Source organism: Hoplias malabaricus, chromosome Y (genome assembly GCF_029633855.1).
Source record: "Hoplias malabaricus isolate fHopMal1 chromosome Y, fHopMal1.hap1, whole genome shotgun sequence".
NCBI classification, from domain to species: Eukaryota; Metazoa; Chordata; class Actinopteri; order Characiformes; family Erythrinidae; genus Hoplias; species Hoplias malabaricus.
Window position 1 is genome coordinate 54,638,006 of NC_089820.1, and position 15,820 is coordinate 54,653,825.

General features: G+C 40.8%; 1 protein-coding gene across 2 annotated transcripts in view; it reads right to left on the minus strand.

Moving 5' to 3' along the window:
* Positions 1–15,820, minus strand: part of LOC136678239 (CREB-regulated transcription coactivator 3-like) — a 38,398-nt gene that overhangs the window by 14,404 nt on the left and 8,174 nt on the right. Inside the window, exons 3-6 of one of the 2 annotated variants that reach the window (XM_066656209.1) lie at positions 15,319–15,447; positions 10,201–10,262; positions 4,470–4,532; positions 2,940–3,043 (exon numbers count right to left, since the gene is read on the minus strand). In XM_066656209.1, the coding sequence (XP_066512306.1) occupies positions 2,940–3,043; positions 4,470–4,532; positions 10,201–10,262; positions 15,319–15,447 (358 nt within the window). The remainder of the gene's footprint in view (positions 1–2,939; positions 3,044–4,469; positions 4,533–10,200; positions 10,263–15,318; positions 15,448–15,820) is intronic. The other variant, XM_066656210.1, reaches the window with a different exon arrangement.

Below are 15,820 nucleotides of genomic sequence, written 5' to 3' on the forward strand. Positions count from 1 at the left end.
GATTCGGAGTGTGCCTGCCAAAATCAGATTTAATCCCAGCTGCCTATCATCTCCAAAACTGTAACTTTATCTTATCGGCAAGCACATCTCTACAAAAGACAAGTGCCCCTACATACAGACATAGTGCCTCATCTGCTGCGGACTCATACCTGCCCTCGATACCACACAACATCCTGCTTAAACTTGTTGACTAAACAAAGAGAGGAATAATCCATCAGGAAAACAGCGATGTAATCCTGCCCGCCCCAACACAGATCTGATAAACTACAGCTCCGGTGCTACAGCCACATAGTGAGTGAGAGAACAAGAGAGTTTGTGTGTGAGTTCAGCAGGTACAGACCTCTTTTTTCATTACCCGTGTACTTTAGGTGTTGGGACTACTGCTAGTGACCAGCCCAAGTAACATATACCTGTAAAATAGTGGAATCTGCCCCAGTTATTGTAACCTGGAAGCAAAGCCCTGCACTTTTAAGCAAATAATATTCAACGGATGCTGATTATAGGCTTGTAAAATCAAGGGATTCAATTCAGGCAGACTAAAGACACAAAGTTGACTAGCCTTGATCAGAACAAAATTAAGAAGGTTTGTTTTAATCAGCAAGATGTTTCAGACAAACCTCTGAATTAGCTCAGGTTCATTTTTAATGTATGCAGCACATCAATAAGAGGAACTGTAACTGAGGTAATGGACCGTTTATTCCATCACTTTCTTCAAAGTAACTGTAACCCATGGCACAGAAAAACAAATATATCTTTAGCTTGTGCATCCAGTCCTTTATTCTTATCCAAAAAGAAACAGAGTGGTGACACAGAGAAACAGAACTATGGTAGAACTTTCTAGATTTACAACTTGTACATTCACTCAAAGGCCAAGTGGGGCTGTGTGAAATGTCTGTTACACTAGCATGAGAGAGGATGTACAAAGAAGGTTCAAGTGCAATCTAACTGAGCTGCTCTCATCTACAATTGAATGTATTTAGACATTTAAAGGCTAAGCACCACTTAATATATGTCAGTAACTAAAATAATGTGAAATATTCATGGAGGTCCATTAAGTATGAATTAAAATGAAAATAGCAGCTTAATTTGCTTTAAAAATGACAATTTTATTAAATTGACGAAAAAACCCGAGCTTGCTACAAAAATTCTTGAACGCTACCGTGACGTCACTGGTGGACAACAGCTGAACAACGCCGCGGTAAAACACCGTTATGACTGACTTATGACAGTATCTACCTAGCTAAATAACCAACATTATTCATGACAATAGCCTAGCAACAAGCTAAACTCACATTTAGAGGTACCGCTATTCTTGTAAATGTGATCGAAGTCGAACTATTCATCCGACACTATAAACCTCCGTAATGCAGCTACGTAGCCACCGAGTTTAGCAAGTCAAGCTAACGCTAACTAACACCAACTAAAATAGGCGAAGTAAGTGTACTTACCCTGTTTACCTCCATGTTACAGAGGCTCTTGAACACCTTTCGTTGGTGTCCTTACATGCCCATATTGTTGGAAAAGCGCCAGTGAAATGAGCTACAGATAACGGAGTGAGCGGATGGTCCTTTCCAAAGTGCCCGTTTAAAGTGGACAAATTTAGTCCATTTTGGGATCTTTGGGCCATTTGTGCACAGATGTCCCACTGTACATTGAATGATTGCAGCCAAAAACAACACACCTTTTTGTCATTTAGCATTAAATTAAGTGCAGCTTCTAGAGTTGTTGTCCACCATCTACGTCACAGGGGGGGACCAACGGTCTTTTAAACCTTATTCCTTGAATTAGTAAGAAATAACATGTTTTCTGACTATCAATAAACACAAGTTAGGAACTCAAATTCCACTGTATTTATTTGTTTGACACTTTCATATCGCTGGTGCTTAGCCTTTAATTTACATCTCATAATTCAGGTGTTCTTGGGTAATTTGCAGAAGTGCCTGAACTTTCTAGGAGATGATTATGGAAGCAGTTTAGAAAAATATAAGGCAATGCGACGTGCTGTAGAAACCTCAGTCAATATTATAATCGATACTTTACAATTTAACACATAGGTTCCCAAATTTAGTTCATAACCCCATCAAACAAGCAAACAGGGCTTGAGATGTGATTAAATTATATCTGTCAGTGCAGGGCAAACAGCCCCCAGAGACTGACTGAAAACCCACTGCTAAAACATAAAAATAATATATAAGGATAAGACAGACACTAGTAGAGAGGCAGTGGTATACATTCTGCATGAACAGCTGACAAAGGGGATATCATCTTTATGGCACATGAACTACAGACCATGTTGTCTGTTAATCAGTGACTTGGCGCTTACTAAATAAACACCCAAACAACCACAATCTCTTTCACACGAACTGAAGACTTTAGCACCGTGTAATCTGCAGCCCTACAGCAGTCAATGACAGCCCAGTGGAGAACACAAACACAGCTGTAGTTTGCAACTTAAGCAGCCCTCTCCTTCTCTCTGGCGTTTGTAATAATAATGGCAAGGGTTTACCAATACTGACACAGGAGCAGAACTCCCCACCCTCACAGAGAGGGCTCCATCCCACCCACACAGTGGCTGGTGTGATGTATCCAGTAGGCTGTGGGGCTATTAAGGCTTTTATTGTTTGTGATTATTATGTCATTTAAATTTAAGACTGAAATCATATTTTAAAACATCAACTTTACACCTTATAAAAGACTCAGAGCTACTGAACTTAAACAAACCAGACAAAACTGCAATTCCCCACAATCACAGGTGAAGAAGGGGGAAAAAATATTGTTCAGAAATTATTATGGAGGTAAATGTTATGGTAACATTGTTGAAAATGTTACCACTCAGATGTCTAATAATAAACTAGCTTTTTAAATTTGATTTGTAATTCACATGTGTACTGCAACACCCTTACTGGCCATTAAAAGGTGGTGAATATATTGGAGCTCACCGTTGCGCTGAGGGGGTCCTCTACCCATCTGCTGGTTCATGCTGAACGGATCCTGTGGGTTGGGGTTCATCGCACTTGTATGAAGAGCAGAGTCTGAGTTGGTTCTGTTAGGAAATAAGGAGAATTTGAGACTGTCTTAGTCTCTGTGTGTGTGTGTGTGTGTGTGTGTGTGTGTGTGTGTCTGTGGTGCGAAGATGGAAAGAGGGCAGTGGTACCTGGCGTACTGATTCAATTCCATTCAGAGCAGCCATCTGAGGCTAAGAAAAAAAAAGCCTGAGCACAGTGGGGTGCACACAAGCAGGTAAGTCAGACATCCCCGACCCTTTCACTCACTGCTCTCTTACATGTGTAATCTTTCCCTCTCTCTGAAGGGAAGCTTCTGTGTTTTCTGCCCAGCATTGCCAAGCACACACTCAGGACAGAGTTCCAATACTTATCTGCACATAAAAATGTGGACGAAGGAGCATTTGTCTCTAACAGCGTGCTGTGCATCATGACAGACTGAATACTACAGCAACAAACTCAAAGCGCGTTTGTATGAGTACAAAGCCACGCTGCTTTTGGAGACAAATACTTAAACAGGACTCAAATCTCTCATCAGAATAAAACCATGAACTCTTCTGTATGATTATATCTCATTAGGAATGAAATGAAGAGCAGTGTAGCCATTTAAAACAATAGTTTTTAATCTGCATATCTCTGCTTTAATAAAATGTTTTAAATATAAAACAAACGCATCTGAGTTATAATTGATTTAAAATGTATTAATTCATTCATTATCTGTAACCCTTATCCAGTTCAGGGTTGCGGTGGGTCCAGAGCCTACCTGGAATCATTGGGAGCAAGGTGGGAATACACGCTGGAGGGGGCGCCAGTCCTTCACAGGGCAACACACACACATTCACTCACACCTACGGACACTTTTTGAGTCGCCAATCCACCTACCAACGTGTTTTTGGACTGTGGGAGGAAACCCATGCAGACACAGGATGAACACACTACACTCCTCACAGACAGTCACCCAGAGCGGGAATCGAACCCACAACCTCCAGGCCCCTGGGGCTGTGTGACTGCGACACTACCTGCTGTGCCACCATGCCGCCCTGATTTAAAATTAAGAGATGATAAGAAAAAATAATAAATAACAATCATACAATAAAGTTCATGCCTTGTATTCCAGTGACTCAAGTTCAGTCACAGTTTACAGATTCTCTGCAGATTACCAGAGAATCCCTAACACTGATTGCAGGCTTTCTTTTATTTCATATTTCAGAGAGTCAAATATATAAAAACAAACAAACAAAAAAAAAACTAAAAAAGGCCATGATTAGTGAAATGTTAGGAATCACCTAGTAAGGAAAGACTTGTAAACAAGTAAAAAATAAATCAATGTAGAGCAGGTCTGAAGGAAAGGCACAATGATAGAGTCAATTTAAAGAAAGAAAGCGCAGGAAATACAATGAAAGTCAGAAATCCAGAGCAGCTGATCTGTGACAGGAGTTCAGCAGAAATTTGAGGATCAAAGGTCACCTGTTGAGTTGTGATAATAATCTAAACCCGGGCCGTTTCTCTTCAGTCCAGGGCTGCTGCTCCCTTTGGAAATGGAAACAGTCAAGTGTTACTCGCTGTCATACACACACAGGGCCTGGAGTTCACCTGGCTTCAGGTTAGTAGAGGAGATGAGCAAGAAGACAGAGAAAGATGAAGGAAGGGTGGAAGTCTAATGTGTCACACTGTGATTAACAGTATCCTCAGTGGGCCTGCAGGGGCACAAAAACACAACTCTGTGAAACAGAGCCCAGTCCCTAATGTTAGGATGAACCGGGGCACACCTTTCCCATTTACCACAGGGACCACCACAACTGGGAACAAATTACTGAACAAACAAAGTGCTGCAACATCCACATCTTCTAATGGGTTGATTCAAGCAGACTGTCAACAAACCCAAGACAGAGTCTCTTGAAAAAGTTTGAAAGCCCCTCTTTAATAAGGGTACTATGCATTCAGGTGTAGGCTATGTATGCAGGTATAGAAAACACTGATTCTGCTCTTGAATATTTCCACTAAGAAGTCTCCACATATTCCAACAACAACAAAGGGAAAAATAACTGAATTTAACAGCCATTACCAATGTGTCCACAAAAAAAAAAAGCACATTGCTCTTCTGGCGATATACGATATTGTAACTAGACAAAACATGAACCCCCACTCCACCCACACACACACACCGGCTGGGCCTCATCTCTGTCACATACTGGACATCAGCTTTATTTCACATTACTACTTAAAGCCTTTTTACCCCCACCCACTGAACTGTATTACGGCTTAACTGTAGATGCCATATGGAGCATTGAGGCCAAGCGGCCAGTTTCATCTCGCATCTCAGTAGAGATATCTGGGAGTGTAAATTAAAGATGGCACTCTCAAAATAGATGCAGAGATTAAAGTCAGACATGCAGGACTAGAGGATAACAAAAAAAAAAAACAAATATCACAGATACATAGAGTGATAACTGTCCAAACCACATCACAATCCAACCTCACCACTAGAGAGAAAACTTTATATAAACCTTTGAGGGCCACTTGTGGGTTTTCAGTGTCACACAAGTCCAACCCTGATAGCTTTGTTCCATTTAAACTGATCTAAAAAGCAGATGCACCGTGTCTGGCTTCAAATCGTGGCCACCAAAGCAGTGGACAAATCGCTCAATCTGTGTATGTTACTGTTGGACCCGGCACACTTCATGTCTGTGGGACAGAATTACTTTGAGGGTGCCCTCCCAGGAGAGGGCAGCCCAAGACGAGCAGGGGCTAACGAGAAAGGATGGGGGGGGAGCGTGGGACTATGAGAGCTGCACTGACCCCAGAAATGACCCGTTACAGCTGGGCTCCACAGGGACGTCACACAGACCCTGTGCAGACTTCAGAACTAAGCCACTATCCCTCCCATACCTAGATTCCAGAGGGAATGCTGCTCTCCTGGGACAACAAAGCCTCCACTCTAACCTAAAACTGTCCTCTCTTTAGATCTCAACGAAGGCAAGGGGTTTCAGCTAAAATGGCCATTACACACAAATATTCTTATTAGATTAAATTCCAATGGGGCCATCAATAATAGCAAATGACATTAAACCTGTGTTTCCCAAAACAAGTTAAAGAATAATATTTGGTCAAGGAGTTGATATCAATCTAATATTCTTACCCCAAACTTGATCATAATACTTATTACTTAAAAAAAATAGTAAATCATTTTTAAAATCAAATAATCGTATAATTCTGTCCCTCCTCTCCTCCCTTTCACCATGTACACTGGCAGTTTGCGTTCTGCTCCAAGCACAATGAGTGGTAAAACTGCATTAGTGGCAGTTCAAAAAGAAGTGGTGGCATGCCGAGTACACGCTAACCTTCACTCTTCCAACATGATAGCAGTGTTTTATAGTCAGAGACTTGCTTAGCCAATTAGGCCAATTAATTGCTTTGGATAAGGAGAAAACTGTAGGTTCAATTTTGGTTGACATTTTTTGATAATCTATACATTAAAATAAGTAATTTTTTAATGCAGCGCCAACCATGCCAAATATTCATGTTTTGGATGCCTGATACTGACATATAAAGATGACACAGCAAATCAAACACTGATTTCTGAAGAGAGATGAAGAGCTCTCTAAATCAAGGGAGCATAACCGTACAGCAGAAGGGCCACCCACACTTGAAGATACGGTGAGGATGGCAGTAACAAATGAGTGCTTAGAGCAGTGTAAATGCTGTGCAGCACGGAGAGGGTTAAAGGATAGTGTGGATTGCCTCCAGTATGTCCTGAAGTAATGCATTACAGATGTAGAGAGTGTTGTAAACATTTCCTGCTCCTCTTTCCCCAGAGGCAGTGCATTAGCATCTGCCTCGCAATCTAACAGGATTCTCCACCTCCACTGCCCAAACACATGCCTTAGCATAGCATCTGCAGCTAAACTAGTGCCAGCCTTAAAGTCATTTTAAAACCGCCAGCCCACTGCTGCCCCTGCAGCACAACATTAACCCAAAATCCCACTGCTGTCCCAAAGGAAACCATTACCACTACCAGCCCAGGACTGACTACAACTAACCTCTCTGCCCACTGTTACTTCCTCCAAAAGAAAACCAAATACCTGCAATACTGCAGCTACAAGATTTCTGAAACCTACTAATCCCTCAGACATCAAAAATTAAATGTAAAATTAAATGTGAGAACGCTGAGACTAACTGTTAACTCTGAGAACAGCTCATAAAACTTGGCTAACCTTCGGGCAAACCCCAAACCATTGAATTTAACACAGCTATCCAAAATGAATTGCTTAACCTTTAGCTTCCAGCTAACCACAATTTCCCTTGCTGAAATATGAATTCAAGTGCTGGCAAATGCACAGAATCACAGATCAAACTAAAGCACTCTTAACCCTAGACTGCAAAAACACAGCTCTTCGCAGGGGAAAAAAAAAATAAAACCCACTAAAGCCACAAAACTCTTCAAAGTGCATTGTCTATAACTACAATGCCCTCAGAAAACTTTCCCAGGACACAGCCATTCCCTTTAACTCTTTTGCACTGCTTGTAAACGAGCACCAATAAATCCAGTGACATCTGAGATGAGTTTTAGCAAGACTGATAGCAGACCTTTCAAGCACGGCTGATAAAAAGAATGTTAAAATGACACATGCTTGAAATCATTTTAATCTAGTTTTACCCTGTGGTTTTTGCAGAGGAAATAATCTTCGAACTCTGAGATTAAACCAGATATGGCATCAGAATTTCAGACAAAATCCGAGCAACAAAAGCATTGGCACACATTGATAATATTTTCAGCCTACTGATATATCAGAGGGGACCTAATCCTAAAAACACTAAAAAAAATTTAAAAAGGCACAATCCGTTCAAAAGAACAAAGCATGAAAACCAAACAGCACCAAAACACATCACAATATTTGTTCAAACAGACAGTGAAAAGCCCAGAGCGGGCACAGAGCCGTCCCAACACTGGTCCCACTCCCAAAGGTCCTGTACAGAAAGGAAAGCAAACCACTAGAACACAGTGAGAACCCAATCTGTTGTAAGAGGGGAGCAGAAGGCAAAAGCTTGGCGGAGTGTAGATCTGGCAGAATTAGTTAGTGCTGTTCGCACTGGGGGAGCACACACTGGAGGAATAGCTATATTCACCCTTGAGAAAAGAGAAAGGGGTGGTTAGATTAGAGCGGAAAGCTTTGGTTAGTACTGGGACGTCGCCAGGAGTTCATGAAAAACAACTGTAATAAGATGCTACACATCTGAAGACACTAAATACTAAGGGAACATAACTGAAAGCACATTGTTTTAACAAAAATCACAAACATTTATAATGTAATACATTGTGATTGTATGTGAAATGCTATAAAAACAAGATTTCACTGCCCAAATTAATTGTATTTTTGTAAATACAGCTCTAAATTTGATGCCTACAAACACATTCCAAAATACAATTGCAAGGGGACAAAATAAGAGTATACGTTTTATAGCATATTCAAATTCCAACAATTTCATTACAAGCAGGTGAACATACAAGCTAATGAACAAAGGCTAAGTATTTACAACAATGGGGTGTTGTGGCTCACCACTTTGTGTCAACCTTCGTGAGAGGATTCTCAAACAGTTCAAAAAGAACATTTTATAAATAATTTAGGTTTTTTCACCATTTACCAAACGTAATATTGTGAAACGATTCAGGCAATTTCAGACATCTCAGTCCATGTCCGCACTGCATAAGAAACCGTCAAGCTACTGTGATAAACATAGCCATATGCCTTGAGAGCATTTAAAAAAAAATGTTGTCACTTAACAGTTTCATGTTGCATTTCCTGATGCAGATATGGACAATTACACAAAGAGAAAACAATAGCAAATCTCTTCAAAAATGGTGCCAAGAATTTATGTACAAAATACAATAAAGCTGGTCGGTCTGGTCCATGAAAAACTTCGCATTTTACAGTTAAAAAGGTTTTAAAACAAATCACAGATTCTCTTTTTACTGCATCTTACAAAAAGTATGTATGCGCAAGAGAGAGAAAGATTTATATAAATATATATAGAATTTTAAAAAATCCAAATAAAGTGTGGAGATCGGGCCATAGTTGATGCAATTCCCACTGAATCTTGTGTTACATAATTTATCACGTAACTCTGCGCACATCCTTTGATGTAAGACCACATGAAATGAAGTGCTCACTGCATGTGTAATGACAGGCTTTAAGTTTGCCCAAGATTATGTATTCAGTTGATGTCTGAAGAAAAAAAAATACATTTAACATAGCTCAGATTGCTTTTTGCTAGCATCTCAAAAGCCAGTAAAAGCCCTCAGTGAAACTGTGAGAGGCAGATTAGAAATTCTGCAGTTACAGTTCTTGCTTTAACTTATAATACATAAAAGGTAAAAAATCTTTAATAAACGATCACAGAGCTATTTTAATTAGAGCATGCATCCTAGAGCAAGTCGTAGTGAAAGCAGTCACTCGTATTTCAGCATATGGCCATCACAGCAGTACTCTAGTACTGAGGGAACAGAAGGTCAGGCTAAAGCTACAGTGGCCAACCTGTTTTCAGGTGTAAACAGTGACAGAGGGCGTGGACTCATTCAGCTTTACAAGTTGAGTAGAGTCAACAGGGAGCGTTGAGCAGTTCGCAGTGGAACTGCTCTTGGGAAGAAGCCACACTGGCCAGCAGCCAAGCCAACATTCAAAACATGACTATACAGAGGAGGAGCTGCATTAAGCCTTTTATTACAGGCTGTAATTCACTCCCGGGTAAACACAAGAGGAAAAATCATCCACTGATTATGTTTTAGTGAGACTGGACCCAGAGGGGAGAGTGCTGTTTGTGCAGGACAGACTTGTTAGTGTTTGTTTTTGGACCCTAATCCTGCTAAAACTACGACGGCTAGTGCTATGCTATGCATAGCACAATGCATGCTAGTAAAACACCATTTACTAAATCTAATTTGCCAAATGCATCCTTGTTGATGTAGGTCTTCCTCAGGCAAAAAGCAACAACCACCCAACTGCTTCCCCCACAACGCATTACGCCTTTGATTTTGGCTCTGGTTAGGATATACCCTGCATATGCAAAACATGCTAATGTCCAGTTGAATGCCCATGTGACACTTTAAACAACGTCTTGATTCATCCAATGATGGCTGTTGAACTGAAGGCATTTATTCTGTATTTGTGTAGTAAAATGATGTAATACAGGTAGGACTCACCTTCTCCAGCTGTTGTCCGGGGGAGGTGACAGGTACACCGTTCCATAAGGAGAGCTGTCTGCGTGCTTTAGTCAAGGAAAAGTCTTGCTGTAAATTTCAAATTTGTCTTCAGACCAAGTTTAAGATTCAAGATGAATGTGCAATAACATTAGTGCATATATAGAATGAATCATGGAATAATAAATATTGCTTTATTCACAGCTCATTGGAAAAATCATGGAGAAAATAGATTAATAAAAGCTGATGGTTGAGCACAAAAAAGACAGGCATCAAGTTCATACGAGATAGAAAACCCTAACTTTAAAATGAAGTCAATTTTGGAAAAAAAAAGTACATTTTTGAGCATTTCTATTGGTCTATTCATCATGAAACGTTCACACAGCGTGAAGGACGGCTGCTGAATACCATTTTAAGGGCTTTGGAATTTGGTGAATATTCTGTGTGTGTGTGTATTGTGTTTGTCGTTCAGAAAATCTGCATCTGATGCCTGCTTTAAAATCCAGAGCTGCTCCTGCTATCTCGCACATACACAGTTTGGCTAAGGGTACAGAGTACACAAGTTAACCAGAGTTTTGTGGATGTGGTCTGGTCTAATTCTAGGTATAAAGCTGACAAAATGAAATGTAACTTTGTCACGCTTCCTAAGGTTGTTGTAGGGTGTCAGGCTCTTTTAGGCTTCATTCAGGAGATTTATATTTACGAGGCTGAATACGGGTGAAGTGCTGGGGAAGCAGAGCGTTCTTTTTTTTTAAACCACTGTAGAGCCTGAATTCATATAGGTGGAGTGAAGCGTTGTCTTTATCAATAGCCACATTTATCCATAAATACAAACACCTGAATCTCAGAATTAAAAACTGAATACCTACCCAATGAATGAATATACGAATATTCAGGGCCATATTAGCTGCGGTTGTGGATTGGCTTTTAAAGATCCAGTGTAAAGCCAAAAAATGTGAAAAAGGAACACGACTGAAGCAAGCATATAAAGAAGTTGCAGAACATCTTAAGTAAACACTGGTCTGAGTAGCAGTCGAAGAAACAATGTTGACAATAGTGACTCATCAAACAGGCCCCAGCCAAGTCTCTCGTCAGAGGGATACCAAAGACACACAGATAGCAGGAGAGAGTCTGGCTCCTCATCTGCCTAACATCTGCTCAGGATCAGAGCGCCGAGTCATCAGTTCTTCCCTCACAGGCTGAGGTCTATATGGCAGCTCAACTACTACAAGGTCAGCATCCACAGCTACTGACCCAGGCCATGATACCACACGACTAACCACCAGCATCCAAAACCTGACCACAGAATCTTTCCTTTTTTGGTAAATAAACTAGACGTGTTATTTTGGTACATATTCATATATTCACATCCTCTTTATTTAAATCTTCAAACTTACTCATTTTATTTTTTCCCCTATTAGATGCATATTTTAATTGTCTTAGAAATTGATGAATTACATCACACAGTGTAAAAAAAACAACAACAAACAAATGAGGCCTCTGCAAGAATTTGAGACATTTGGCACATTTTATGGTCTATGTTTTCACTTCGATAATGTAAACTCAGCAAATACATAGAAACTTTATAAAATACTTAAGTTTGGTATCTGTAGAACGTTACCTTGGGGAGAAGAACCTTGTATCGACACTCGTTGCCCATTTTCGACATTAGTTCGCCTATTTCTCTGCAGATTTTCTCAACCACATTTCCCCCTGCTCTTCAATGGTCAGGACCCTCACAGGACCAGCACAGAGCAGGTATGATGATTTGGGTGGTAGATCATTCCAAGCACCGTGTTAGCGTGTGTTGAGCTGGTACAAGCGAATCACACACATAGCAGGGGTTTTAAAGCTCTAGAATTTTTGAAATTCTACTCTCATTGATTTTACATCTACAGCATGGACCAGCAAGGTAGGTGTGTGGACAGTGAGTGGACAGAGCAGTCCTTTGTCTGATCCACTCATCCACCAGCGCAACACACACTAACACATCACTTCAGAGGTGTAACTGTAAAATTATGAAGTGCTCCTGTATGGTCAGTGAAGCTGATAAAAAGGACAGAGTGTGTAGATACAAGGTAGGTGTCCAGTGATTGTTCAGTGTACTAACACAATATATATTTATATATAAAAAGAAAGTGAAAACCAACCTACTGTTGTCCAATCTGCTTCTTGTTCTCATGCCATAATCAATGTTCAGACTAACTGTCTGAATATGTGTGTGTGTATATTATATACTGTGCAATGTAATGTACAACACACACGGCAACAAATCCAGTTCACCATTCGGCCTTGCTAAAGACTGATAATGTGCGGAGGGGTGGGTCTACAGCCCAAGCTGAAAGGCTTGGATTATGATGGATCCTTTCACAGATCTAATTAGCCTTTGGCTGTCAGAACTATGCTGGAGAGACAGTGGGACTGTGACAGCAGCTTCCCCTACAAGGCGTAGGTGGGTTAACCTTTACTCCATTCATACTGACAACTCACACCACACGGGCGGCACACTAGCTGTGAGGTCAATTAAGCAAGATCACAGAGCTAAAGACACGTACCTTAAGGAAAAGGCTGAGCGTCTAAGAGAAAAAGAGACGACTTCTAGAAAAAGTAACAACATGTATCGTGAAAAACAGTCAACTGCATATAATAAATACACAGTAATAAGTAGCTGAAGTGAAGTTAGTCCATTATGTCATTATCAAAGAACAATAACAGTATCAGTTCAACAGATAACTGTTTCAGAGCGGAACCGCTATATTGCTGGTGTATTGTGCCCATTCCGCATTGTTCAGAAATCTGAGAAAAGTAAAACATTGTGACACACATTGTGTATCATGAGATTATCTTCAAGATGTACAATGCAAGAATTTTGCCATATTGCCCACCCTTTGAGCAAACCACCAGTGAGTAAATGATGTGGCTTGTGGAGAGTACTGCTGAGTGTGTATCCCAGTTAGCTTAATCTTGGCAACTACAGTTGATCTGATTTATGAAGCAAACACACAAGCCAACACTGTGAGAGACATCTGGCACTAAAGGAAAAAGAGAAGAAAAAAAAAAAAAAAAAAACAATGCAGAGGGCAAATTTGGGATTTAGAATCCTCCTACAAAAACTCCCTCTCCTCTAACACAATGAGAACGGCCTGAATATGAAGTGTTTTGAACGCTTAGTTGAATAATTTATATCAGGATTCTTTTTGCAGTGGAAGAGATAAAAAAAACAACATTCATAATGTTTTATCCACAGTAATCTAACCCCTTAGCAGCATTTGCTTGACTAAAACCAATATGGAAGGAAGTGTTTACCTCAAAGGGAAAATCAAACAAAATCCTGCATTGGAGCAAGCAAAATTATCTCATTAAATTTAAACAAGTATTGATGCAATAAGATGCAAGCTTCAGTAATTAGATATGCTTTGTCATCCCAAAACTAGGGCAGTTATACAATAGAGATTAGTCCAACTGTTCTTACAGAAGAATAACACAGCAGTGCAGACAAAAGTCAGAACCCTTAGCAATCTGAAGGATTCAGAGGATGGAAGACCATCCAACATCTTAACTCTCGTGAGGATCAGACTCTAACCTGAGAATAAACCGTGCATCAATACGTAAAAGCACACACAGACAAGGCTTTGAAACACAGGTCCTGCAGCTCTTAGGATAGCTGAGGTTACAACCACAAAGGCCTCCAACCGCTCAGAGAAATAAAGTCTGCTGCTGCTCATAGCAGGAGATTACTTTGAATCAAAGATGTCAGTCGTTCACAGTCCTTATGTAACACTATAGCCTTTGTAACTCTCACTCTTGTTTTTCTCTTTTGCTTTGTCTCTGCATGCTTGAGCATCAGAGGAGACTGGGCAGTTCTAGCCCAGGCGCAACATCATTAACTATGGACAAGTTCCCAGCACTGGTTATAGATAATTCAAACTCTGAAAGTCCTCCATGGCTTCAAAGGCAGAAACATGCATCTATGAGCTGAAGCACAATCACAACCTCAAGCAGCCTCCTACTGTTCATCACGGACCTATCACTCAGTATTATCTTTCAGTGCTGATACCAGGAACACATTTGAATACTTCAGTGAATTCATTCAGTATTCAGTTGATACTTGTGCTCATAAGAGCGTGAAAATCACGTGCTTCACAATAGCTGTGAACGTGGCCGGACAATCACATTTCAGAAGTTTGCATCGCTACGCAGCCTGATCATTCAGACCATACAAACACAAAAGGTAATAATGAATGCAAATTCATTAAAATAACCAGTCTACAAAGGAAATTGCCTGCTTGTTCTAATGATCTTGGAGTGAGAAATAAAACTATTAAAACCTCAGCATGTTATAGTCAATAGTTTAATAGAGTTCAAGTGCATTCATTCATTCATTATCTGTAAGCGCTTATCCAGTTCAGGGTCACGGTGGGTCCAGAGCCTACCTGGAATCATTGGGTGCAAGGCAGGAATACACCCTGGAGGGGGCGCCAGTCCTTCACAGGGCAACACAGACACACGCACATTCACTCACACCTACGGACACTTTTGAGTTGCCAATCCACCTACCAACGTGTGTTTTTGGACTGTGGGAGGAATCTGGAGCACCCGGAGGAAACCCACGCGGACACGGGGAGAACACACCAACTCTTTACAGACAGTCACCCGGAGGGGGAATCGAACCCACAACCTCCAGGTCCCTGGAGCTGTGTGACTGCGACACTACCTGCTGCGCCACCGTGCTGCCTTCAAGTGCATTCATTTAGTTCAATTAGTTTTCTGCATTTTTATAACCATTTCACAACTATTCCAGGGAGCAAAATCAGACCACAAACACACAGCCATTTCACTCCCACTATAATACACTTCCATGGGAGCTACATAGTACAGTGAAGACCATCATAGGCCCTACAGCCTAACAAACAACTGCCCACATGAACAGAGGTCAAAATGCACTCCTGCATATACCCACATTCTCTCACACACACGAAAACAAAACAGTTCATGCCCAGAAAACGTATGTCACACACAGAGTTTAAAATATGGAGAACCTTTCCTGAGGATATGCATTTTCTATGATATCTGATATAACACATTGCTACTACCAGGGTGATATAGACGTGAAAAGGATATTTGCCGTCCATGCTTGTCGATGGGTCTGCGATGTGGAGAGTTGATGCGGTTTCGTTCTCGCTGGACTCTCTCAACCAGACCATGATGCCTCGTCCCTCTTACCGAGTCGAGACCAGGGGGAAAGACACCCTGAATGCAGGCATCAAGACAGGAAGAATAAATGGTTTTATTCCACACACAACCACAAAAACACACTTACTGACCATATTCTACATTCACTGATGATTTATATCTCCATTTTCTATTTAGTTAAATTACAAGCTGTAGTCTATTTTGTAACCTCACCATCTTTAGACTCTTCGTGAATTGTCCAGACCCATTACTGACTTAGTCGGGAGGTGGACTAATAAGGAAGGTCCTCCTCCCCTGTAATACCTGGCATTTTAGTCACCGCAGCATTTGTTTTATTCATCGTCTAGTACTTCACTGGTGGTCAGGTTCAGACCATGTACTAATCTTGTCTGGATATTTTCGGTTGGTGGACTATACTCAGCCCAACAGT